At 41.5% G+C, this 26,850-nt stretch overlaps 1 protein-coding gene and 1 long non-coding RNA gene across 4 annotated transcripts; both read right to left on the reverse strand.

The window, feature by feature from the left end:
• Positions 1-25,326, reverse strand: lrrc61 (leucine rich repeat containing 61). Of its 3 annotated transcripts, none has more exons than XM_042321453.1 (9): positions 24,585-25,326; positions 8,645-8,743; positions 8,207-8,353; positions 7,833-7,890; positions 3,598-3,683; positions 2,547-2,612; positions 2,380-2,448; positions 624-749; positions 1-227 (listed from the first exon to the last, which is right to left on the reverse strand). In XM_042321453.1, exons 1-9 carry the CDS (start codon positions 24,616-24,618, stop codon positions 121-123), a joined length of 792 nt encoding a protein of 263 aa, XP_042177387.1. In that variant the 5' UTR covers positions 24,619-25,326; the 3' UTR covers positions 1-120. The 3 variants fall into 3 exon arrangements, with proteins under 3 accessions (XP_042177387.1, XP_042177702.1, XP_042177005.1); XM_042321768.1 differs by having other exon boundaries at positions 7,833-7,893; positions 8,651-8,743; positions 24,585-25,322; XM_042321071.1 differs by having other exon boundaries at positions 7,833-7,893; positions 24,585-25,321.
• On the reverse strand, positions 6,341-7,576 carry LOC121846526. Its single transcript, XR_006083450.1, has 2 exons — positions 7,342-7,576; positions 6,341-7,288 (listed from the first exon to the last, which is right to left on the reverse strand). It is a non-coding gene; the product is annotated as an uncharacterized LOC121846526 (long non-coding RNA).
• Positions 25,327-26,850: the final 1,524 nt, after the last annotated feature.

A 26,850-nucleotide genomic window follows, 5' to 3' on the forward strand; every position in this document is an offset into this window, starting at 1 on the left:
TTCGGATATAAAACAACATCATTTAATACAAATACATGAAGCCATGACATCGTTTCATGTAAGTAACACCTATCACACAAACACACTTCACAATCAATGTTGCCTGTTGTAAACGGCATTTTAAACAGAGTACTGCTTTGGCTGGTTCTTGAGGCTCAGAGATCTCTCCGTCTGTGAGATGACATGTGTTGCTCTGTTGTTCAGCAGTCTGCATTCATGAAGGACGTCTGTAGAGAGATCAAAATCAGTGGTTAGTTACATTTTCTCCAAGATTGTCAAACCCTAAAATCAGGCATTAGAAAAATGGGAAGCTAGTCAAATTTACAGTATTGTATTAGTCCACATACAGTACCATACAGAGGCAGATGAACCGGTGGGTACCATGTTAATGTCTCTGTGTGCAGTATGATGAAAGCAGTTTAGCGAGCCAATGCTACTTAGCTACTTCCTTCAAAACTGCAAGCAGACACATAAACGTGGTTTCCAGGAAGTCATCTGCCTCTGGGGATAAAAAGGGCCTCATTACCAACGTCCTGAAGTATCCGCTAAACATTTAGCAGACACTCGTATGCAGAGTGAGTGCATACATTTTTCATAATAACATAGTATGCATTCATTCTTACCATTGAACTGTTTGTAGGCCTCGTCTATAATGGCGTTGCTGGATCTCTTGATTTCCCAGAAGTCGTTGTCGACCCAGGGCTTACAGCCAGGCAGCTCTGGTAACTGGCCATTCCTATAGAAACCAGCTGAACAGGGGACATAAGAGGACCTTCTGGGTCAAACACTATTTTACCGTTTTCAAATATACAGGGCCTTCAGAAAGGATTCACACCCCTTGACTTTTTCCACATTTTGTTGTGTTACAGCCTGAATTGTTTTATATGTTTAATATGATTTTTGAATTACTACCTCATCTCTGTACACCACACACACAATTATCTGTACGGTCCCTCAGTTGAGCAGTGAATTTCAAACACAAATTCAAGCACAAAGACCAGGAAGGTGTTCCAATGCCTCGCAAAGAAGGGCACCGATTGGTAGATGGGTAAAAAAAATATTTAAAAAAGCAGACATTGAATATCCCTTTGATCATGGTGAAGTTATTAATTACACTTTGGATGGTGTATCAATACACCCAATCATTACAAAGATACAGGCGTCCTTCAGAGTTTAATTTAAACAGAGTTTAATGGCTGTGATAGAAGAAAACTGAGGATGGATCAACAACATTGTAGTTACTCCACAATACTAACCCAATTGACAGAATGAAATGAAGGAAGCCTGTACAGAACAAAAATATTCTAAAACATACATCCTGTTTACAAGGCACTAAAGTAATACTGCCAAAAATGTGTCAAAGCAATTGACTTTTTGTTCTGAATACAGTGTTTTGTTTGGGGCAAATCCAATACATTACTGAGTACCACTCCTCATAAATCATGTTATGGGTATGCTTGTAATCATTAAGAACTGGGGAGTTTTTCAGGATAAGAAAGAACTGAATGGAGCTAAGCACAGGCAAAATCATAGAGTAAAACCCTGTTCAGTCTGCTTTCCACCACCTTTCAGCAGGAAAAATGTTCAATGAAAAATGTTCAAAAATATTGTACAATCCAGGTGTGCAATGCTCTTAAGACTTACCCAGAAAGACTCACAGCTGTAATCACTGTCAAAGGTGATTCTAACATGTATTGACTCAGGGTCTTACCCAGAAAGACTCACAGCTGTAATCACTGCCAAAGGTGATTCTAACATGCATTGACTCAGGGGTGTGAATACTTATGTCAATTAGATATTTATGTATTTTATTTTCAATACATTTGCTAAAATTCTATTGTGTGTAGATGGGTGAGAAAAAAAGTATATTTAATAAACTTTGAATTGAGGCTGTAACAACAACATGTGGAATAGGTCGAGGGGTATGAGAACTTCCTGAAGGCGCATATGTTCACTCCTTTTCAATATCTGAGTTGTTTTATTCATTTAACCTTTATTTATCTAGGCAAGTCAGTTAATAACAAATTCTTCTTTACAATTATGGCCTACTAAAAGGCAAAAGGCTTCCTGCAGGGACGGAGGCTGGGATTAAACATAAAAATATAGGACAAAACACATAACAAGAGAGACAACACAACACTACATAAAGAGAGACCTAAGACAACAACACAGCATGGTAGCAACACGACATGGCAGCAACACAACATGGTGCAAACATTATTGGGCACAGACAACAGCACAAAGGCAAGAAGGTAGAGACAACAATACATTTGGCTTCTCAAAAGTGTAATCTCAGATCGAGTCAAAGAGATGCAAATATACAATGACCTTCTCTGTTCTGAAAATGTCTCATAGTTTCAAGCTAATTGAAATAAATACCTTTGATAGTTTCATCAATGTCTTTGCATAATTTATATAAATCACTCCCACGTCCAACCACTCTTTCACCTAAAACAGAGCATTGAAGAGAACAGATCACTGTTACTTGACAAGCAATATAGTATAAAACCTTTAATGAAACATGTTATTAAAATAAAATGTCTCACCATCCAACACTCTGATGTTTGGGAACATCTCCAGGAGAATGTTTCTGTAGGACGAGTTCTTACAAACTAAAAACACAATCAGATGTCAGTCGATAAACCCGACCAGATGATGTCAGTCTATAAACCCGACCAGATGATGTCAGTCCATAAACCCGACCAGATGATGTCAGTCTCTAAACGCGACCAGATGATGTCAGTCTCTAAACGCGACCAGATGATGTCAGTCTCTAAACGCGACCAGATGATGTCAGTCAGTCTAAACGCGACCAGATGATGTCAGTCTCTAAACGCGACCAGATGATGTCAGTCTCTAAACGCGACCAGATGATGTCAGTCTCTAAACGCGACCAGATGATGTCAGTCTCTGATGTCAAAACGCGACCAGATGATGTCAGTCTCTAAACGCGATGATGTCAGTCAGAGATGATGTCAGTCTCTAAACGCGACCAGATGATGTCAGTCTCTAAACGCGACCAGATGATGTCAGTCTCTAAACGCGACCAGATGATGTCAGTCTCTAAACGCGACCAGATGATGTCAGTCTCTAAACGCGACCAGATGATGTCAGTCTATAAACGCGACCAGATGATGTCAGTCTATAAACGCGACCAGATGATGTCAGTCTATAAACAGAACCAGATGATGTCAGTATCTAAACAGAACCAGATGATGTCAGTATCTAAACCCGACCAGATGATGTCAGGATCTAAACCCGACCAGATGATGTCAGTCTCTAAACCCGACCAGATGATGTCAGTCTATAAACTAAACCCCAGATGATGTCAGTCTATAAACCAGATGAATGTCAGTCTATAAACCCGACCAGATGATGTCAGTCTATAAACCCGACCAGATGATGTCAGTCTATAAACCCGACCAGATGATGTCAGTCTATAAACCCGACCAGATGATGTCAGTCTATAAACCCGACCAGATGATGTCAGTCTATAAACCCTACCAGATGATGTCAGTCTATAAACCCTACAAGATGATGTCGTATTAGTTAATATTGTATTTTTTTAAACCATCTAAATGTAATGGAAAGACTCACCTGGGTTGGTGTAATTATAGGTGTTGTCTTTCAGGCGGATATTCTCCAGCTTCCTCAAAGACTGAAGGCAGTGGATGTTGTCAATACTGTTGATGATTAAAAACAAACAAAAAGCCTCCAGACTGACCATTCTAAAGCAAGAGGTTTTAAGACAATGAATGATCCTCAACCATACCATTCACATTCCAAGAATGTGCACCTACACTGTTATGGAGCTGTTATTAGACCTGCACTGTTATTAGATACGCATGCTCCGTTCAAAAAATGCAGAACTAAGAATAGATATAGCCCCTGGTTCACTCCAGACCTGACTGCCCTCGACCAGCACAAAAACATCCTGTGGCGGACTGCAGTAGCATCGAATACTCCCCGCGATATGCAACTGTTCAGGGAAGTCAGAAACCAATTCACGCAGTCAGTCAGGAAAGCAAAGGCCAGATTTTTCAAGCAGAAATTTGCATCCTGTAGTACTAACTCCAAAAAGTTCTGGGACACTGTAAAGTCCATGGAGAACAAGAGCACCTCCTCCCAGCTGCCCACTGCACTGAGGCTAGGTAACACAATCACCACCGATAAATCCATGATAATCAAAAACTTCAACAAGCATTTCTCAACGGTTGGCCATGCCTTCCTCCTTCCCCCCCCCGCAGCTACTCGCCCAAGCCTACCCAGCTTCTCCTTTACCCAAATCCATATAGCAGATGTTCTGAAAGAGCTGCAAAATCTGGACCCGTACAAATCAGCTGGGCTTGACAATCTGGAAGCCTCTATTTCTGAAACTATCCGCCGTCATTGTTGCAACCCCTATTACTAGCCTGTTCAACCTCTTTCATATCGTCTGAGATCCCCAAGGACTGGAAAGCTGCCGCGGTCATCCCCCTCTTCAAAGGGGGATACACCCTGGAACCAAACTGTTACAGACCATTATCTATTCTACCCTGCCTATCTAAGGTCTTCGAAAGCCAAGTCAACAAACAGATCACTGACCATCTCGAATCCCACCGTACCTTCTCCGCTGTGGAATCTGGTTTCCGAGCCGGTCACGGGTGCACTTCAGCCACGCTCAAGGTACTAAACGATATCATAATCGCCATCGATAAAAGACAGTACTGTGCAGTCGTCTTCATCGACCTGGCCAAGGCTTTCGACTCTGTCAATCACCATATTCTTATCGGCAGACTCAGTAGTCTCGGTTTTTCTAATGACTGCCTTGCCTGGTTCACCAACTACTTTTCAGACAGAGTTCAGTGTGTCAAATCGGAGGGCATGTTGTCCGGTCCTCTGGCAGTCTCTATGGGGGTGCCACAGGGTTCAATTCTCGGGCCGACTCTTTTCTCTGTATATATCAATGATGTTGCTCTTGCTGCGGGCGATTCCCTGATCCACCTCTACGCAGACGACACCATTCTGTATACTTCTGGCCATTCCTTGGACACTGTGCCATTACAACACTCCTTCCGTGGCCTCCAACTGCTCTTAAACGCTAGTAAAACCAAATGCAGCAACCATTCGCTGACTACACCCGCACACCCGACTAGCATCACCAACCTGGATGGTTCCGACCTAGAATATGTGGACATCTATAAGTACCTAGGTGTCTGGCTAGACTGTAAACTCTCCTTCCAGACTCATATCAAACATCTCCAATCCAAAATCAAATCTAGAGTCGGCTTTCTATTTCGCAACAAAGCCTCCTTCACTCACGCCGCCAAACTTACCCTAGTAAAACTGACTATCCTACCGATCCTCGACTTTGGCGATGTCATCTACAAAATAGCTTCCAATACTCTACTCAGCAAACTGGATGCAGTTTATCACAGTGCCATCCGTTTTGTTACTAAAGCACCTTATACCACCCACCACTGCGACCTGTATGCTCTAGTCGGCTGGCCCTCGCTACATATTCGTCGCCAGACCCACTGGCTCCAGGTCATCTACAAGTCCATGCTAGGTAAAGCTCCGCCTTATCTCAGTTCACTGGTCACGATGGCAACACCCACCCGTAGCACTCGCTCCAGCAGGTGTATCTCACTGATCATCCCCAAAGCCAACACCTCATTTGGCCGCCTTTCCTTCCAGTTCTCTGCTGCCTGTGACTGGAACGAATTGCAAAAAAATCGCTGAAGTTGTAGACTTTTCTCCCTCACCAACTTTAAACATCTGCTATCTGAGCAGCTAACCGATCGCTGCAGCTATACATAGTCCATCGGTAAATAGCCCACCCAATTTACCTACCTCATCCCCGTACTGTTTTTATTTATTTACTTTTCTGCTCTTTTGCACACCTGTATCTCTACCTGCACATGACCATCTGATCATTTATCACTCCAGTGTTAATCTGCTAAATTGTAATTATTCGCCTACCTCCTCATGCCTTCTGCACACAATGTATATAGACTTTTTTCCTACTGTGTTATTGACTTGTTTATTGTTGACTCCATGTGTAACTCTGTGTTGTCTGTTCACACTGCTATGCTTTATCTTGGCCAGGTCGCAGTTGTAAATGAGAACTTGTTCTCAACTAGCCTACCTGGTTAAATAAAGGTTCAATAAAAAATAAATAAAAATTAGACCTGTAATTAGACCTGGTATTAGACCTACACTGGTATTAGACCTGTTATTAGACCTGTTATTAGACATGTTATAAGACCTACACTGGTATTATACCTGTTATTAGACCTGTTATGAGACCTACACTGGTATTAGACCTGTTATTAGACCTGTTATTAGACCTGTTATTAGACCTGTTATTAGACCTACACTGGTATTATACCTGTTATTAGACCTGGTATTATCAGCACTTATCAGACCTACACTGGTATTAGACCTGTTATTAGACATGTTATAAGACCTACACTGGTATTAGACCTGTTATTAGACCTGTTATTAGACCTACACTGGTATTAGACCTGTTATTAGACATGTTATAAGACCTACACTGGTATTAGACCTGTTATTAGACCTGTTATTAGACCTGTTATTAGACCTACACTGGTATTAGACCTGTTATTAGACCTACACTGGTATTATACCTGTTATTAGACCTGGTATTATCAGCACTTATCAGGCCTACACTGGTATTATACCTGTTATTAGACCTGTTATGAGACCTACACTGGTATTAGACCTGTTATGAGACCTACACTGGTATTAGACCTGTTATTAGACCTGTTATTAGACCTATTATTAGACCTACACTGGTATTATACCTGTTATTAGACCTGGTATTATCAGCACTTATCAGGCCTACACTGGTATTATACCTGTTATTAGACCTGTTATTAGACCTACACTGGTATTATACCTGTTATTAGACCTGGTATTATCAGCACTTATCAGGCCTACACTGGTATTATACCTGTTATTAGACCTGTTATTAGACCTACACTGGTATTATACCTGTTATTAGACCTGGTATTATCAGCACTTATCAGGCCTACACTGGTATTATACCTGTTATTAGACCTGTTAGTAGACCTGTTAGTAGACCTGTTAGTAGACCTGTTAGTAGACCTGTTAGTAGACCTGTTAGTAGACCTGTTATTAGACCTACACTGGTATTATACCTGTTATTAGACCTGGTATTATCAGCACTTATCAGGCCTACACTGTTATTAGACCTGTTATTAGACCTACACTGGTATTATACCTGTTATTAGACCTGGTATTATCAGCACTTATCAGGCCTACACTGGTATTAGACCTGTTATTAGACCTGTTATTAGACCTACACTGTTATTAGACCTGTTATTAGACCTGTTATTAGACCTACACTGGTATTATACCTGTTATTAGACCTGGTATTATCAGCACTTATCAGGCCTACACTGTTATTAGACCTGTTATTAGACCTGGTATTAGACCTGTTATTAGACCTGTTATTAGACCTGTTATTAGACCTGGTATTAGACCTGTTATTAGACCTGTTATTAGACCTGTTATTAGACCTACACTGGTATTATACCTGTTATTAGACCTGGTATTAGACATTAGACCTTATCAGGCCTACACTGGTATTAGACCTGTTATTAGACCTGTTATTAGACCTACACTGGTATTATACCTGTTATTAGACCTGGTATTATCAGCACTGTTATAGACCTGTTATTAGACCTGTTATTAGACCTGTTATTAGACCTACACTGGTATTATACCTGTTATTAGACCTGGTATTATCAGCACTTATCAGGCCTACACCGTTCTCACAGTACTGTAAACACTAAATACATATTTACCTGGATATGAGGTTCCCAGCCACATTTAGGCTCTGTAAACTGTCACAGCAGGAAATGTCTTCTGGAAGCAGACAAAACATAAAAACATTTAAAGCTGGAATCGTTACTGGAGAAACCGCCATGTTCGTTTGGGATATTACAACACCTCAGTTCGTAAACAAAACAAAAAGGTGTTAGGGCGACCAGTCGCGCTGTTTCCCCTAATGTGGATTTCATCTTTAAAGATTACCATCACAGCGGACCACCAACCTGACATTTCCACACCGTCACACTTGACTTGTACTATATCTGTATTGTAACAGCACAATGGAAACAGTGAACGAACACATCCCGTGACAGTTTCACATGCAGTTGTGTATTGTAAAACTCTGTACCTAAGTTAGAGATCCTGTTGGCTGACACATTTAGTATCTGTAGTAGTCTCAGAGAAGAGAGTGGAGCCAGGTTAGTGATGTTGTTACCAGACAGATCCAGTCTCTCCAGATTTATACAGTCCCCAATACAGCCTAGATCATAGATCCCTGGAGAACAGAAAATCATAGGACACGCCCTCTTATTACAAAACCTTCACAAATCAGCTTATTCTGGAAAACACACATAACACACCACCACGTGTTAAACGAAAGGGCTTACAAAGAAGCTACAATATCAAGTTGGCAACAAGCTCATGATGTGAAGCAGCCAAGATGAAGCTGAAGAGACTTGTGCTATTCTAGAGAACAAAAAGTACGACGACGACGACAACAAACTCTTCTATCTAGCGTCTGGTTCTGGCTAGATTACAAGGTGACAATGATGTAATCTGATTTTACCGAGACCTCGGAGCTTCAGGAACAGAATAGATTCCAGATCAAACTCTCCTGTCCGGGACTTCAGCAGCACAGCTGTCACCTTGGAGACTCTCTCGGTTTCTGGGATATAAAGGAGGAGAAGAAGATAAAACTAGTGTGTGAATCAGAGTGGGGGATATCAAATGAATCAACAGGTGTAGTGGGGGGTATATGAAATGCTGAATACAACAGGTCTTTAGTGAAATTGACACAATACAACAGGTAGACCTTAGTGAAATGCTGAATACAACAGGTGACCTAGTAAATGCTGACCTTAGGTGAAAATGCTGAATACAACAGGTAGACTTTAGTGAAATGCTGAATACAACAGGTAGACTTTAGTGAAATGCTGAATACAACAGGTAGACCCTTAGTGAAATGCTGAATACAACAGGTAGACCCTTAGTGAAATGCTGAATACAACAGGTAGACCCCCTTAGTGAAATGCTTACTTTCAAGCCCTTAACCAACAATGCAATTTTAAGAAAAATAAGAGTTAAGTAAAAAAAGAAATAAATTAAAGTAACAAATAATTAAACAGCAGCTGTAAAATAACAATAGCGAGGCTTTATACAGGGAGTATCGGTACAAAGTCCATGTGCGGGGGGGGGGCTCCGGTTAGTCGAGGTAATATGTACATGTAGAGTTATTAAAGTGACTATGCATAGATAGAGTAGCAGCAGTGGAAAATACGGGGGAGGGGCAATGCAAATAGTCTGGGTAGCCCTTTGATTCGCTTTTCAGGAGTCTTATGGATTGGAGGGTAGAAGCTGTTATGAAGCCTTTTGCACTCCGGGACCGCTTGTCGTGTGGTAGCAGAGGGAACAGTCTATGACTAGGGTGGCTCGAGTCTGACAATTGTTAGGGCCTTCCTCTGACACCACCTGGTAAAGAGGTCCTGGATGGCAGGAAGCTTGGCCCCAGTGATATACTGGGCCATATGCACTACCCTCTGTAGTGCCTTGCGGTCAGAGGATGAGCAATTGCCATACCAGGTAGTGAAGCAACCAGTCAGGATTATCACGATGTCGCAGCTGTAGAACATTGAGGATCTGAGGACCCATGACAAATCTTTTCAGTCTCCTGAAGGGGAATAGGCTTTGCCGTGCCCTCTTCACGACTGTCTTAGTGTGTTTGGACCATGAAAGTTTGTTGGCGATGTGAACAGAGATATTGAATCGCTCAACCTGCTCCACTACAGCACCATTGATGAGAATGGGGGCGTGCTCGGTCCTTCTTTTCCTGTAGTCTACAATCATCTCCTTTGTCTTGACCACGTAGAGAGAAAGGTTGTTGTCCTGACACCACACAGCCAGGTCTCTCTTGATGGTGTTGGAGTCGTGCCTGGCCATGAAGTCATGAGTGAACAGGGAGTACAGGAGGGGACTGAGCACGCACCCCTGAGGGAACCCGTGTTGAATGTAAAGTCATGGCCAAATGTTTTGAGAATGACAATTATTAATTTCCACAAAGTTTGCTGCTTCAGTGTCTTTAGATATTTTTGTCAGATGTTACTATGGAATACTGAAGTATAATTACAAGCATTTCATAAGTGTCAAAGGCTTTTATTGACAATTACATGAAGTTGATGCGGAGTCAATTTTTGTCGTGTTGACCCTTCTTTTTCAAGACCTCTGCAATCCGCCCTGGCATGCTGTCAATTAACTTCTGGGCCACATCCTGACTGATGGCAGCCCATTCTTGCATAATCAATGCTTGGAGTTTGTCAGAATTTGTGGGTTTTTGTTTGTCCACCAACTTCTTGAGGATTGACCACAAGTTCTCAATGAGATTAAGGTCAGGGGAGTTTCCTGGCCATGGACCCAAAATATCAATGTTTTGTTCCCCGAGCCACTTAGTTATCACCTTTGCCTTATGGCAAGGTGCTCCATCATGCTGGAAAAGGCATTGTTAATCACCAAACTGTTCCTGGATGGTTGGGAGAAGTTGCTCTCAGAGGATGTGTTGGTACCATTCTTTATTCATGGCTGTGTTCTTAGGCAAAATTGTGAGTGAGGCCACTCCCTTGGCTGAGAAGCAACCCCACACATGAATGGTCTCAGGATGCTTTACTGTTGGCATGAGACAGGACTGATGGTAGCGCTCACCTTGTCATCTCCTGACAAACTTTTTCTGGATGCCCCAAACAATCGGAAAGGGGATTCATCAGAAAAAGGGGATTCCTCAGCAGTCCAATTCCTGTACCTTTTGCAGAATATCAGTCTGTCCCTGATGTTTTCTCTGGAGAGAAGAGGCTTCTTTGCTGCCCTTCTTGACACCAGGCCATCCTCCAAAAGTATTCACCTCACTGTGCGTGCAGATGCACTCACACCTGCCTGCTGCCATTCCTGACCAAGCTCTGTACTGGTGTTGCCCCGATCCTGCAGCTGAGTCAACTTTAGGAGGTCCTGGCGCTTGCTGGACTTTCTCGGGCGCCCTGAAGCTTTCTTCACAACAATTGAAGCGCTCTCCTTGAAGTTCTTGATGATCCGATAAATGGTTGATTTAGGTGCAATCTTACTGGCAGCAATATCCTTGCCTGTGAAGCCCTTTTTTGAGGAAAGCAATGATGACGGCATGCGTTTCCTTGCAGGTAACCATGGTTGACAGAGGAAGAACAATGATTCCAAGCACCACCCTCCTTTTGAAGCTTCCAGTCTGTTATTCAAACTCAATCAGCATGACACAGTGATCTCCAGCCTTGTCCTCGTCAACACTTACACCTGTGTTAACGAGAGAATCACTGACATGATGTCAGCTGGTCCTTTTGTGGCAGGGCTGAAATGCAGTGGAAATGTTTCGTGGGGATTCAGTTCATTTAATTGGCAAAGAGGGACTTTGCAATTAATTGTAATTCATCTGATCACTCTTTATAACATTCTGGAGTATATGCAAATAGCCATCATACCAACTGAGGCAACAGACTATGTGAAAATGTATATTTGTGTCATTCTCAAAACTTTTGGCCATGACTGTATTTCCTACCCTCACCACCTGGGGGGCGGCCCATCAGGAAGTCCAGGATCCAATTGCAAAGGGTGGTGTTTAGTCCCAGGGTCCTTAGCTTATTGATGAGCTTCGAGGGCACTATGGTGATGAACGCTGAGCTGTAGTCAATGAATAGCATTCTCACATATGTGTTTCCTTTGTTCTAGGTGTGAAAGGGCAGTGTGGAGTGCAATAGAGATTGCATCATCTGTGGAACTGTAAGCAAATTGTAGTGGATCTAGGGTTTCTGGAATAATGGTGTTGTGAGCCATCACCAGACTTTCAAAGCACTTCATGGATACAGATGTGAGCGCTACGTGTCGGTAGTCATTTGGGCAGGTTACCTTAGTGTTCTTGGGCACAGGGACTATGGTGGTCTGCTTGAAACATGTTGGTATTACAGACTCGGACAGGGAGAGGTTGAAAATGTCAGTGAAGACACTTGCCAGTAGGTCAGCACATGCTCGCAATACACGTCCTGGTAATCCGTATGTCCTGCGGCCTTGTGAATGTTGACATGTTTAAAGGCCTTAGCCACAATGGTTACGGAGAGTGTGATCGATCACACAGTCGTCTGGAACAGCTGACGCTCTTATGCATGTTTCAGTGTTACTTATAAACTCACTCACCGAATCAGCTTATAAATCAATATTATTCTCTGAGGCTACCCGGAACATGTCCCAGTCCATGTGATCAAAACAATCTTGAAGCGTGGATTCCGATTGGTCAGACCAGGGTTTGAGTTTCCGTCTATAGGAATGGAGGTGCAAAATGGAGTCGTGGTCAGATTTGCCGAAAGGAGGGCCTTGTAATCATCACGGAAGTTAGAGTAACAGTGATCCTGTGTTTTGCCTGCGTGAGTGCTACAATCAATATGCTGATAGAATTTAGGTAGCCTTGTTCTCTAATTTGCTTTGTTAAAATCCCCAGCTACAATAAATGCACCCTCAAGATATATGGTTTCCAGTTTACATACATAGAGACCAGGGAAGTTCCTTGAGGGCCGTTGTGGTATCGTCTTGAGGGATATACACGGCTGTGACAATAACCAACGAGAATTCTCTTGGGGGATAATACAGTCGGCATTTGATTGAGGTATTCTAGGTCAGGTGAACAAGAGGTCTTGAGTTCCTGTATGTTGTTACAATTACACCATGAGTAGTTAATCATGAAACATACACCCCCGCCCTTCTTTCCGGAGAGATGTTTATTTCTGTCGGCGCGAAGCACAAAGAATCCCGGTGGCTGTACCGACTCCGACAGCATCTCTCCAGAGCCATGTTTCCATGAAACAGAGAATAATACAATCCCTGATATCTCTCTGGAAAGCAACCCTGGCCCTAATTTCATCTACCTTGTTATCTAGAGACTGGACATTAGCGAGTAATATACTCGGAAGTAGTGGGTGGTGTGCGCGCCTCCAAAGTCTGACCAGAAGGCCGCTGCGTCTCCCTCTTCTGCAGCGACGTTGCTTTGGGTCAGCCTCTGGAAGCAGTTCAAATGCCCTGGGTGGTTTGGACAAAGGATCCGCTTTGGCAAAGTTGTATTCCTGGTAGCAGTGCTGGTAAGTTGACGTCGCTCCGATATCCAATAGTTCTTCTCGGCTGTATGTAATAACACTTCAGATTTTCTGGGTTAACAAAGTAAGAAATAATACATAACAAAACACTGCAAAGTTTCCTAAGGACTAGAAGTGAGGTCGGCTATCTCTGTTGACGCTATCTTTTGGGGAGGTCTAGTAGTAGGATCTCGATGTTGCCTGTCCTTGGTAGAGCAACATGCTCAATGGCTGTGTTTTTGAGGGAGGAGATGGGATGGTTAGCATCAACAAAGTGAGCTGCTACTGGATAGTTAGTGTTCTTACACCTGATTGAGCTGTGTTCAGCAATGCATTGTTTTAAATGTATTTGTGTTTGTCCTTACGTAGGCTTTCCCACATGAACAGCTGAGGAGATTTCCTTTGTCTTGCATGAGACGATACCCGTAACAGTGATTTTGGACCTGTATGTGGGTGTCTGAAGAAAGATGTTTTTGTAGTGCTATTGCACTGTGCGCATGAGCAACATTTGTAGTTCCCTTAAAGAGCACAGTCAACTAATATCAATACTTTATATCAATATCAACACAATATCAACACAACCTTCTGTATGTTTAAGAAATATTACCTTGTGCATCCGTTACCAAAAACTCACATCTTTAAGATATTTTCACCCCTCATGAGGGAGGAGGATAATGAAAGTCCCCAGAAGTAACAAGTAATGGTAGACCTACCAATTAGTTATAGTGATTTTACTGATACCAATTTTGTTTATTCATTATTAAGTGCTTAAAACTTATAATTCTGTTGCCAAATTGGCAAGGGAATTATCAAAAAACAAAATGACTGCAACTAATTTGGCTACAATGGGAAACCATAAGCCACAGTTGGGTCACCTGCTACTGTCCTCCCTTCCACTAGAATACTGTTATGTTCAGCTCATACAGTGCCTTCAAAAAGCACCCCTTGACTTTTTCCACATTTTGTTTTGTTACAGTGGGATTAAAATGTATTTCGTTCTTTTTTGTCAACGATCTACACACAATACTCAATGTCAAAGTGGAAGAAAACGTTATTCAAGATATGTATATAACATTCTAAAGATTGATTCAGTACATCGTTTGACATGTTTCTACTGACTGTTACGGAACTTTTGGACATTTCGTCACGTTATAGTGGACGTGCTTTGTGACTTTGGAATTGTTTACCAAACGCGCTAACCAAAGTAGCTAATTGGACATAAATAAAACAGACATTTTCGAACAAATCAAGCATTTATTGTGGACCTGGGATTTCTAGGACTGCATTCTGATGAAGTTCCTCAAAAGGTAAGGAAACATTTATCATGTATTTTCTGGTTTCTGTTGACTCCAACATGGAGGCTAATTTGGCTACTGTTCTGAGTGCCGTCTCAGATTATTGCATGGGTTGCTTTTTCCGTAAACTTTTTTTGAAATCTGACACAGCGGTTGCATTAAGGAGAGGTATGTCTATAATTCCATGTGTATAACTTGTATTATCATCTACATTTATGATGAGTATTTATGTTGAAATGATGTGGCTATGCAAAATCACTTCATGTTTTTGGAACTAGTGAATCATTTTATCTTTATTTATGCTTTTTGTGAATGCTATATTTTGCTGGAAAATGGCTGTGCTTATTGTGGTTTGGTGGAGACCTAACAATCGTTTCAATTAATAAAATCGCCACCGGACAATTTTCATTGACCCCCCACCCCCTTCCTTTTGTAAACTGCTGCTACTCGCTGTTTATTATCTATGCATAGTCACTTCACCCCTACCTAAATGTACAAATGACCTCAACTAACCTGCACACTGACTCGGTACCGGTGCCCCCTGTATATAGCCTCCACATTGCCTCGGTACCGGTGTGGAAAATGATTTAAGACTGAGACTCTCTCCAATACAACCCAACATTGCAGAGTTATGTGCATCCTTTCAAGCACACACTTCTCATTAACCCGTGGTGAGTTATTCACAATTGTCGATGAACAAATAAGGTTTTATGTAAGATGGTTAAATAATGACCAAAATTATTTATTATATTATTACTTGTGTCCTGGTCCTAAAAGAGCTCTTTGTCACTGAAAGAGCTGCAAAACCTGGACCCGTACAAATCAGCTGGGCTAGACAATCTGGACCCTCTCTTTCTAAAATTATTCGCCGCCATGGTTGCAACCCCTATTACCAGTCTGTTCAAACTCTTTCGTATCGTCTGAGATCCCTAAAGATTGGAAAGCTGCCGATGGTCATCCATCTCTTCAAAGGGGGTGACACTCTAGACCCAAACTGTTATAGACCTATATCCATCCTACCCTGCCTTTCTAAAGTCTTCGAAAGACAAGTTAATAAACAGATCACTGACCATTTCGAATCCCACCGTACCTTCTCTGATGTGCAATCCGGTTTCCGAGCTGGTCACGGGTGCACCTCAGCCATGCTCAAGGTACTAAACGATATCATAACCACCATCAATAAAAGATTGTACTGTGCAGCCACCTTCATTGACCTGGCCAAGGCTTTCGACCTTGGTCAATCACTGCATTCATATCGGCAGACTCAACAGCCTTGATTTCTCAAATTACTGCCTCGCCTGGATCACTAACTACTTCTCAGACAGAGTTCAGTGTGCCAAATCGGAGGGCCTGTTGTCCGGACCTCTGGCAGTCTCTATAGGGGTACCACAGGTTTCAATTCTCGGGCCGACTCTTTTCTCTGTATATATCAACGATGTCGCTCTTGCTGCGGGTGACTCCCCGATCCACCTGTAGGTAGACGACACCATTCTGTATACATCTGGCCCTTCTTTGGACACAGTGTTAACTTCTCTAGGGTAGGGGGCAGCATTGGGAATTTTGGATGAATAGCGTGCCCAAATTTAACTGCCTGCTACTCAGCCATAAAAGCTAGAATATGCATAGTATTAGTAGATTTGGATAGAAAACACTCTGACGTTTCTAAAACTGTTTGAATGATGTCTGTGAGTATAACAGAACTCATATGGCAGGCAAAAACCTGAGAGAAAAACCCACCAGGAAGTGGGAAATCTGAGGTTTGTAGTTTTTCAACTCATTGCCTATCGAATACACCGTGTCTATGGGGTCATATTGAACTTCCTAAGGCTTCCACTAGATGTCTACAGTCTTTAGAACCTTGTTTGATGCTTCTACTGTGAAGGAGGGGGTAATGAGGGGATTGAGTCAGAGGTCTGCCAGAAAGGCATGAGCTGACCATGCACGTGAGCATTAGCTTGCATTCCATTGCAATTCTAAAGAAAGGAATTCTCCAGTTGTAACATTATTGAAGATTTATGTTAAAAACATCCTAAAGATTGATTCTATACATCGTTTGACACGTTTCTATGGACTGTAATGGAACTTTTTGACTTTTCATCTGCACCTAGTGATCGCGCCTCATGAATTTTGATTACTGGGCTAAAAGCGCGAACAAAAAGGAGGTATTTGATGGACATAAATGATGGACTTTATTGAACAAACCAAAAATTTGTGGAACTGGGATTCCTGGGTGTGCATTCTGATGAAGATCATCAAAGGTAAGTGAATATTTATAAGGCAATTTCTGACTTCTGTTGACTACACATGGCAGATATTTTGGTCTCTGAGCGCTGTACTCAGATTATTGCATGGTGTGCTTTTTCCGTAAAGTGTTTTTGAAATCTGACGCAGCGGTTGCATTAAGGAGAAGTGCATCTAAAATTCCATGTCTAACACTTGTATCTTTGATCAATGTTTATTATGAGTATTTCTGTAAATTGATTTGGCTGTCTGCAAAATCACCGGATGTTTTGGAACTACTGAAAATAACGAGTCAATGTAAACTGAGATTTTTGGATATAAATATGAACTTTAACTTCTTGCGTCGAGCCATCCCGGATCCGGGATCGTGAATACAGCCTCAAGCTCATTACCATAACGCAACGTTAACTATTCATGAAAATCGCAAATGAAATGAAATTAATATGCTAGCTCTCAAGCTTAGCCTTTTGTTAACAACACTGTCATCTCAGATTTTCAAAATATGCTTCTCAACCATTGCAAAATAAGCATTTGTGTAACAGCTAGCGCGGCTAGCGTAGCATTTAGCGTTAGCATCAGCAGACAACATTTTCACAAAAACCAGAAAATCATTCAAATAAAATCATTACCTTTGAAGAACTTCAGATGTTTTCAATGAGGGGACTCTCAGTTAGATAGCAAATGCTCAGTTTTTCCTGAAAGATTATTTGTTTAGGAGAAATTGCTCCGTTTGGTGCATCACGTTTGGCTACCAAAAACAAAACGAAAATTCAGTCTTCAAAACGCCGAACTTTTTTTCCAAATTAACTCCATAATATCGACTGAAACATGGTAAACGTTGTTTAGAATCAATCCTCAAGGTGTTTTTCACATATCTCTTCATGATATATCGTTTGTTGAAAGCCTCCTCTCTCCTCTCAATCACTGGATGACTGCGTGCAGCTTGTAGATTACGCACCAATTTCGACAAAGGACACCGGGCGGACCCCTGGTAAATGTAGTCTCTTATGGCCAATCTTCCAATGATATGCCTACAAATACGTCACAATGCTGCAGACACCTTGGAGAAACGATAGAAAGGGCAGGCTCAGTCCCGGCGCATTCATAGCCATATAAGGAGACAATGGAAAACTGAGCTTCAAAAATTCTGCCCATTTCCTGGTTGAAGTTTCATCTTGGTTTCGCCTGTAGCATGAGTTCTGTGGTACTCACAGATAATATCTTTGCAGTTTTGGAAACCTTAGAGTGTTTTCTTTCAAAAGCTGCCAATTATATGCATAGTTGAGCATCTTTTCGTGACAAAATATTGCGCTTAAAACGGACACGTTTTTTAATCCATAAATTAAAAGAGCGCCCCCTATATCCAAGAAGTTAAAGAACAAAACATACATGTAAAACAGCTTCTATCTCAAGGCCATCAGACTGTTAAACAGCCACCACTAACATTGAGTGGCTGCTGCCAACACACTGACTCAACTCCAGCCACTTTAATAATGGGAATTGATGGGAAATGATGTAAAATATATCACTAGCCACTTTAAACAATGCTACCTAATATAATGTTTACATTCCCTAGATTATTCATCTCATATGTATACGTATATACTGTACTCTATATCATCTACTGCATACTTATGTAATACATGTATCACTAGTCACTTTAACTATGCCACTTTGTTTACATACTCATCTCATATGTATATACTGTACTCGATACCATCTACTGTATCTTGCCTATGCTGCTCTGTACCATCACTCATTCATATATATTTATGTACATATTCTTTATCCCCTTACACTGTGTATAAGACAGTAGTTTTGGAATTGTTAGTTAGATTACTTGTTGGTTATTACTGCATTGTCGGAACTAGAAGCACAAGCATTTCGCTACACTCGCATTAACATCTGCTAACCATGTGTATGTGACAAATAAATTTTGATTTGATTTGTATTGTGTAACATGAAGTCATATGAGTGTCATCTGATGAAGATCCTCAAAGGTTAGTGATTACTTTTATCTCTTTCTGCTTTTTGTGACTCCTCTCTTTGGCTGGAAAAATGGCTGTATTTTTCTGTGACTTGGCTCTGACCTAACAATCGTTTGGTGTGCTTTCGTCATAAAGCCTTTTTGAAATCGGACACTGTAGCTGGATTTACAACAAGTATATCTTTAAAATGGTGTAAAATACTTGTATGTTTGAGGAATTTTAATTATGGGATTTCTGTTGTTTTGAATTTGGCGCCCTGCAATTTCACTGGCTGTTGGCGAGGTGCGTCCCACATACCCTAAGTTAACAAACCTCCAAACGAGCTTCAATGCAATACAACACTCCTTCCGTGGCCTCCAACTGCTCTTAAACGCTAGTAAAACTAAATGCATGCTTTTCAACCGTTCGCTGCCCGCACCCGCCCGCCTGACTAGCATCACTACTCTGGACGGTTCTTAGAATATGTGAATAGACTTAGGTATTTGTCCACATATTCTAGGTGTCTGGCTAGACTGTAAACTCTCCTTCCAGACTCAAATTAAACATCTCCAATCCAAAATTAAATCTAGAATCAGCATTTTATTTCGCAACAAAGCCTCCTTCACTCACGCCGCCAAACATACCCAAGTAAAACTGACAATCCTACCGATCCTTGACGATGTCATTCACAAAATAGCCTCCAACACTCTACTCAGCAAACTGGATGCAGTCTATCACAGAGCCATCCGTTTTGTCACCAAAGCCCCATATACTACCCACCACTGCGACCTGTACGCTCTAGGCCCTCACTACATATTCGTCGCCATAACCACTGGCTCCAGGACATTTATAAGTATTTGCTAGGTAAAGCTCCGCCTGATCTCAGCTCACTGGTTACGATAACAACACCAACTCATAGCACGCGCTCCAGCAGGTATATCTCACTGGTCATCCCCAAAGCCAACACCTCCTTTGGCCGCCTTTCCTTCCAGTTCTCTGCTGCCAATGACTGGAACGAATTGCAAAAATCGCTGAAGCTGGAGACTTATATTTCCCTCACTAACTTTAAATATCAGCTATCCGAGCAGCTAACCGATCGCTGTAGCTGTACATAGCCCATCTGTAAATAGCCCACCCAATCTGCCTACCTCCTCCCCATAATTGTTTTTATTTACTTTTCTGCTCTTTTGCACACCAGAATTTCTACTCACACATCTGCACATCTATCACTCCAGTGTTAATTTGCTAAATTGTAATTACTTCGCTACTATGGCCTATTTATTGCCTTACCTACTCATGCCATTTGCACACACTGTATATAGACTTTCCAATTTTTCTACTGTATTATTGACTGTATGTTTGTTTATTCCATGTGTAACTGTGTTGTTGTTTGTGTCGCACTGCTTTGCTTTATCTTGGCCAGGTCACAGTTGTAAATGAGAAGTTATTCTCAACTAGCCTACCTGGTTAAATAAAGGTGAAATAAAATAAATATAAAAAACTTCCCGCGAGCCAGGTTGTGAAAAACTCACACTCATTCTTATGTTTAATAAATGTATTGTATAGTGTGTGTGGCAGGCTTACAATGATGGCAAAAATCAACATTTGAGAGTGTGCTGACCCTGGTGCTAGAGGGGGTACGCAGCTGGAGGTTGAATGTTTGAAGGGGTACGGGACTATAAAAAGTTTGGGAACCACTGATCTAGTAGAATTAGATGCACACTTTCTCACAATGCATTGGAAGAGATGGCTGCGAGTGATATGCCCTGGTTTTCTTCAAGTAACCAAACAACAAACCTAGGCTAGTTAATTGGGAAGATGCCCGAAGCTTCTGTGGTGTTCAAATGTAGGCCAAGTAATTTTTGTTCTCCTTAAGAAGATCCTGAGTATTGCGTTTTTATTTTTACCCTCCTTTTATTGTTCTCTTGGCCTTCGTCAGAGCTTTTAAACTAAATACTAAACCACCTTTAGATTTCTAAAATATGTCGGCACCGGGACCTGGGGACGTGGCTTTGTTATTGATGCCATGTTAATCAGTCCATTTGATTTGGATTAGTTTAGTTTGTCTGTTGAATTTGGAAAAATGTACACGCACTTGGCCCCACCTACTTAGCCAGTCGGTATACTTCATACTGTTTACAAAACGGCTAAACAGTATGTCTTGTGTATGTCCTACGCAGGAATGGGTATTCAGTTTATGTATGTAGTACGCTAGTATGGGTATTCAGTTTATGTATGTAGTACGCTAGTATGGGTATTCAGTTTATGTATGTCCTACGCTAGTATGGGTATTCAGTTTATGTATGTAGTACGCTAGTATGGGTATTCAGTTTATGTATGTCCTACGCTAGTATGGGTATTCAGTTTATGTATGTAGTACGCTAGTATGGGTATTCAGTTTATGTATGTAGTACGCTAGTATGGGTATTCAGTTTATGTATGTAGTACGCTAGTATGGGTATTCAGTTTATGTATGTCCTACGCTAGTATGGGTATTCGGACACGACCACTATTATTGTGCACAGAGTCCAAGCAACATGTAACTAAGTAAATTCTGACTCCTGAACTTATTGAGGCTTTCTTGAACAAAATGGGTTGAATACGTATTGACTTAAAACATTCCTGCTTTTAATTTTGTATTAATTTGTCAATTTCTAAAAACATAATTCCACTTTGACATGATGGGCTATTGTGTAGGCCAGTGACACAAAATCAATTTTTTTATCCATTTAAAATTCATTAAAATGTAGAAAAAGGGGTGTGAATACCTTTTGAAGGCACAGTATCTGTTCTTTTCTCTCTGTTGTCTGGTAGTAAAACAATCGGAGTCTAGACAACCTCTCTCTGCCTTAATCTCTCACTCTTCAATTATAATGTCACCTCTCCCTGTGACCTTAGTCAGCATCCTCAACCACTGAGCACCTACTGACACCGCACTTCCATGGACGTTGAAAAGTATTTGAAATTCGGTCAGTCCACCCTGACCTTGATGTTAACGTCCACAGACGGACCGGACCATATCTGGACCTATCATAGACGTATGTTTCACAAGTTTGGATAGTACAGTACAGTAAGTAGAGCACAGTAGAGTTGGTGCCCCCCTTGGGTTGTGCCGTGGCGGAGATCTTTGTGGGCTATACTCGGCCTCGTCTCAGGATGGTAAGTTGGTGGTTGAAGATTTCGCTCCAGTGGTGTGGGGGCTGTGCTTTGGCAAAGTGGGTGGGGTTATATCCTTCCTGTTTGGCCCTGTCCGGGGGTATCATCGGATGGGGCCATAGTGTCTCCTGACCCCTCCTGCTCAGCCTCCAGTATTTATGCTGCAGTAGTTTGTGTCGGGGGGCTAAGGTAAGTTTGTTATATCTGGAGTACTTCTCCTGTCCTATCCGGTGTTCTGTGTGAATTTAAGTATGCTCTCTCTAATTCTCTCTTTCTTTCTCTCTCTCTTGGAGGACCTGAGCCCTAGGACCATGCCTCAGGACTACCTGGCATGATGACTCCTTGCTGTCCCCAGTCCACCTGGCCGTGCTGCTGCTCCAGTTTCAACGGTTCTGCCTGTGATTATTATTATTTGACCATGCTGGTCATTTATAAACATTTGAACATCTTGGCCATGTTATAATCTCCACCCGGCACAGCCAGAAGAGGCCACCCCACATAGCCTGGTTCCGCTCTAGGTTTCTTCCTAGGTTTTGGCCTTTCTAGGGAGTTTTTCCTAGCCACCATGCTTCTACAGCTGCATTGCTTGCTGTTTGGGGTTTTAGGCTGGGTTTCTGTACAGCACTTTGAGATATCAGCTGATGTACGAAGGGCTATATAAATAAATTTGATTTGAGTAGAGTAGAGTACTGAGTACAGTACTGTACAGTGAGTAGAGCTGATTGGTTAAAAAACACATTCCAGACAGTGTCTGTTTCACAAGTTACCATCTATGATGTTAAAATGTCTATTTACTCTGTTCCATCTGACTGAACAATCCACGGTCTCATCAGTCCAGCCAGGAAATGTATAAACTTGGTCTCCACTATAAAAAGCATCTAGACATTATCTCACATTTCTTTTAGACTAACATTTAGTTTTCAACAGCGGACATTTGTATAAACCTTGCTGTTTGTCTCTCTGACATTTGCAACATTCAAATTTGATCTCCAGCTGTCCCATAGTAATGAATGTGTCGTGAGTTGGGACGAGACACAGGCAGGGAGCGTTTCTCAGCTAGTCAAAATCATGAATCAGCTGGCATCATTTTTATGGATATATTCAAATAAATGTGAATTGAAAAAATGTCAAATGAAGCACAGCTAGTTTGAAGTCTTTCCAGCCTTAGTTTGAAGTGATTGTGTTAGAGGTGTTGTTGGCTAGCTCCTCTGAACTACAGTGTCCTGATGAAATCGCACCTCATTAGCTCATTGTTATGGATGTATCCAAATAAATGTCCCTAGAAAACAGCTTAAACAAATGCAAATACTTTGCTGTTATTCTGGCTGCACTTTTTGACGTGACTAAGTTAGCCGTAGTTGGCTAGCTAGCAAGCAAGGGATAAGAATGTTGCCAGCGAGTATGGCGATGGAACATTTAGAATGAACGGTTGCTCTGGCAACCGAACCAATAGAATGAACGACCTTCCGGCTTGTGTAGCAAGCTGAATGAAATAGTATAAATAATTGCTTGTGTAGCTAGATGAAATAGAATAAATTAATTAATCACATTAATGTTAATGTTTAATGAAATTATGTAAATCATTATTTTAATATGTTGGTAACCTGTTGTATAAAAGTGATAATGCCCTCAAAGCCAGTGTTTGGAGGATATATTGGCAAGGTTAGCTGGCCCTCAACTTCAGCCTAATAACACCCGTGCCAATATATCCTCCAAACACTGGCTTCTTCAGCATTATCACTTAAGTAGAGTACAGTACAGGAAAGAAAAGTACAGTATGTGCTGTAGTAAACTATACTCTATTGTAGTCTGCTCTGCACTATGATGTCCAAACTTGTGAAACATTTTTATTTTACCTTTATTTAACTAGGCAAGTCAGTTAAGAACAAATACTTATTTTCAATGACGGCCTAGGAACAGTGGGTTAACTGCCTTGTTCAGCGGCAGAACGACAGATTTGTACCTTGTCAGCTCAGGGATTTGAACTTGCAACATTTCGGTTACTAGTCCATTGCGCAGTACAGATCAGGGACCCATGATGTAATTCCATTACCAGGTGCAAATCCACTTCACTCAATAACCAAAAAAGATTTGTTCAAACTCAAGGTGGTATGTCATAGCTGACACCCCATTCTTTCTGCAGATATCTTTGAATCTTAATTCAGAGCATGGTGGCATAAAAACCTGCGGGAGATTTTACCATAATTCTGTTATCAAAGTCTACATTTGCACAGTCCTTCCACTAAATGAATCTTTGTAACGTTATCAGTGGACATTTTAAAGTAGTCATTGTGAATAAAGATGTATGGTTTGTTATTAAGCTTTGAAATCAATGGTTGTTTGTCATCCAAAAGAGTGATGACTACTATTCTGTCTCGGGGAAAATAATGACATGGATTTCATTGTAGCTTGCTGGTTACAATGGCTAAGATTTAGCCTACGCTGCTACCAGGCAAATACAAAGCAATTCATGAATTATGAATGAGTGACTGTGGATGAATATGATACTGTATCAGATATGGCATAATAATCAACTAACCTTAAGGAAGAAAACGTTGTTTGCTATCCGTTATGGTTAGAAATGACGTTAATTGAGCTGGGTTTATCAGATGATTAAGCAGTAGCATAACGTTAGCAAGTGGATGTCCAGGCAGCAGGCTACTGTTGCTCTGTTATTGTTAGCTAGCAACAAGCCACCCATCTAGCTATGAACTTACCTTGATCTTTCATGTCTCTCTTTGAATCCATCATTTTATAGTTAGGTTAGATAGCTCATGTACTGAACATAGAACTGGATAGTGATTTCTTTGAGAATTTGGAGTGAAATTGTCATCTGTCCTTGATGTTGCAGGACAGTTGACGACGGTAACGCTATCCAGTGCAGGTAGCTACGGGATTAGCTAGCTAGCACGGTGGCTAACATGATGCCTATTTGCACACTTGTTGGAAGCAAATGATTCCGCAAACGTTGCTACTCGGTTAAAACCGAAGCGAGCCACAATACACTATATTACTGTGTCCCAAAACGAGAAGAAAAAATGTCATGTTGACCTGACTTTGTGCGTTTGCAAAATCCCTCTGTCCAGTCCGACCAGAGCCCTCTTTTCTGAGGACCAGGGAGCAGAATAACTGTTGAATTTATGAATGCGCAACGCCGGTTCAATGTGACCGGGATAAATTAAATATCGGCAAAAAATGATCTAAATGATTGCCTGCAGCACAAATACAGTCACCAACTCTCTAGATTACATAAACAACCTAACCAGCTCTGCTGGGTGAGTAAAATGGTCAACGTGTTCAGAAGTATTCTGTCACTTGTGTCTAGAAGTAGCTAGGTCATTTTAGACAATTAACATTAAATTGGCCGCTGCCGTTGCGGTCAGTACGCTGGGACCAAACCTACTCCTCGGCCGGGGCGTCCGGAGTGAAACGCTCTGATTTACTAACGCACCCTTAAAGATGACTCCCGGAAGACATGCACGGTTTGGTTTGTTAAGGTAACGTAGCTATCATATACGAAAATCGCAATTTTCTTTTCAAATCTGTCATTTCACCGCGGCTGTGTTCTGGAACTAGAAAAACGAGGCTACGTATCCTCTTTGAATTCTACTAATACACGGGGGAAATACAATTGAGCCTTTCTGCAGATGAAACGGGAACAATATTTACGTCTGAAAAATATATATATATATTTACCTTTATTTAACTAGGCAAGTCAGTTAAGAACAAATTCTTATTTTCAATGACGGCCTAGGAACAGTGGGTTAACTGCCTGTTCAGGGGCAGAACGACAGACTTACCAGCTCGGGAGTTTTGAATTTGCAACCTTCCGGTTACTAGTCCACCACTCTAACCACTAGGCTAGCCTGCCGCCCCGAATATTATTTGCAATCCAATGCTTGCGTGGGTGTTTGACAGACGCGTCTGATGGTAGCTACAAGTTGTTGCTGGTACTATTCTGTCATCGGCGGTGACAGCAGCCGGTGCTGAGACTCTCTGGAGGCTTTTCTATTTATTTTATATCACCTTTATTTAACCAGGTAGGCCAGTAGAGAACAAATTCTCATTTACAACTGTGACCTGGCCAAGATAAAGCAAAGCAGTACGAAAAAAACGACAACACAGAGTTACACAGAAACAAACGTACAGTCAATAACACAAAATAAAAGAAAAATATAAAATGATATGTACAGTGTGTGCAAATGTAGAAGAGAGGTAAGGCAATAAATAGGCCCTAGAGGAGAAAATAATTACAATATAGCATTACTACTGGAGTGATAGATGTGTAAGTAGAGATACTGGGATGCAAAAGAGCAAGAGGGTACGTTATAATATGGGGATGAGGTAGTTGGGTGTGCTATTTACAGATTGGCAGTGTACAGGTAAGCTGCTCTGACAGCTGATGCTTAAAGTTAGAGAGGGAGATATAAGACTCCAACTTCAGTGATTTTTGCAATTTGTTCCAGTCATTGGCAGCAGAGAACTGCAAGGAAAGGCCGCCAAAGTAAGTGTTGGCTTTGGGGATGACCAGTGAAATACACCTGCTGGAGCGTGAGGTATTACTGGGTGTTGCTATGGTGACCAGTGAGCTAAGATAAGGTGGGGCTTTTACCTTCCAAAGACTTATAGATGACCTGGAGCCAGTGGGTTTGGCGATGAATATGTAGTGAGGGCCAGCCAACGAGAGCATACAGGTCGCAGTGGTTGGTAGAATATGGGGCTTTGGTGACTAAACGGATGGCACTGTGACAGACTACATCCATTTGCTGAGTAGAGTGTTGGAAGATATTTTGTATATTACATTGCCGAAGTCAAAGATCAGTAGGATAGTCAGTTTTATGAGGGTATGTATGGCAGCATGAGTGAAGGAGGCTTTGTTTGCGAAATAGGAAATAGAAATATTCTAGATTTAATTTTGGATTGGAGATGCTTAATGTGAGTCTGGAAGGAGAGTTTACAGTCTAACCAGACACCTAGGTATTT

This window comes from Oncorhynchus tshawytscha, linkage group LG01, assembly GCF_018296145.1.
Source record: "Oncorhynchus tshawytscha isolate Ot180627B linkage group LG01, Otsh_v2.0, whole genome shotgun sequence".
In the NCBI taxonomy this organism is placed as follows: Eukaryota; Metazoa; Chordata; class Actinopteri; order Salmoniformes; family Salmonidae; genus Oncorhynchus; species Oncorhynchus tshawytscha.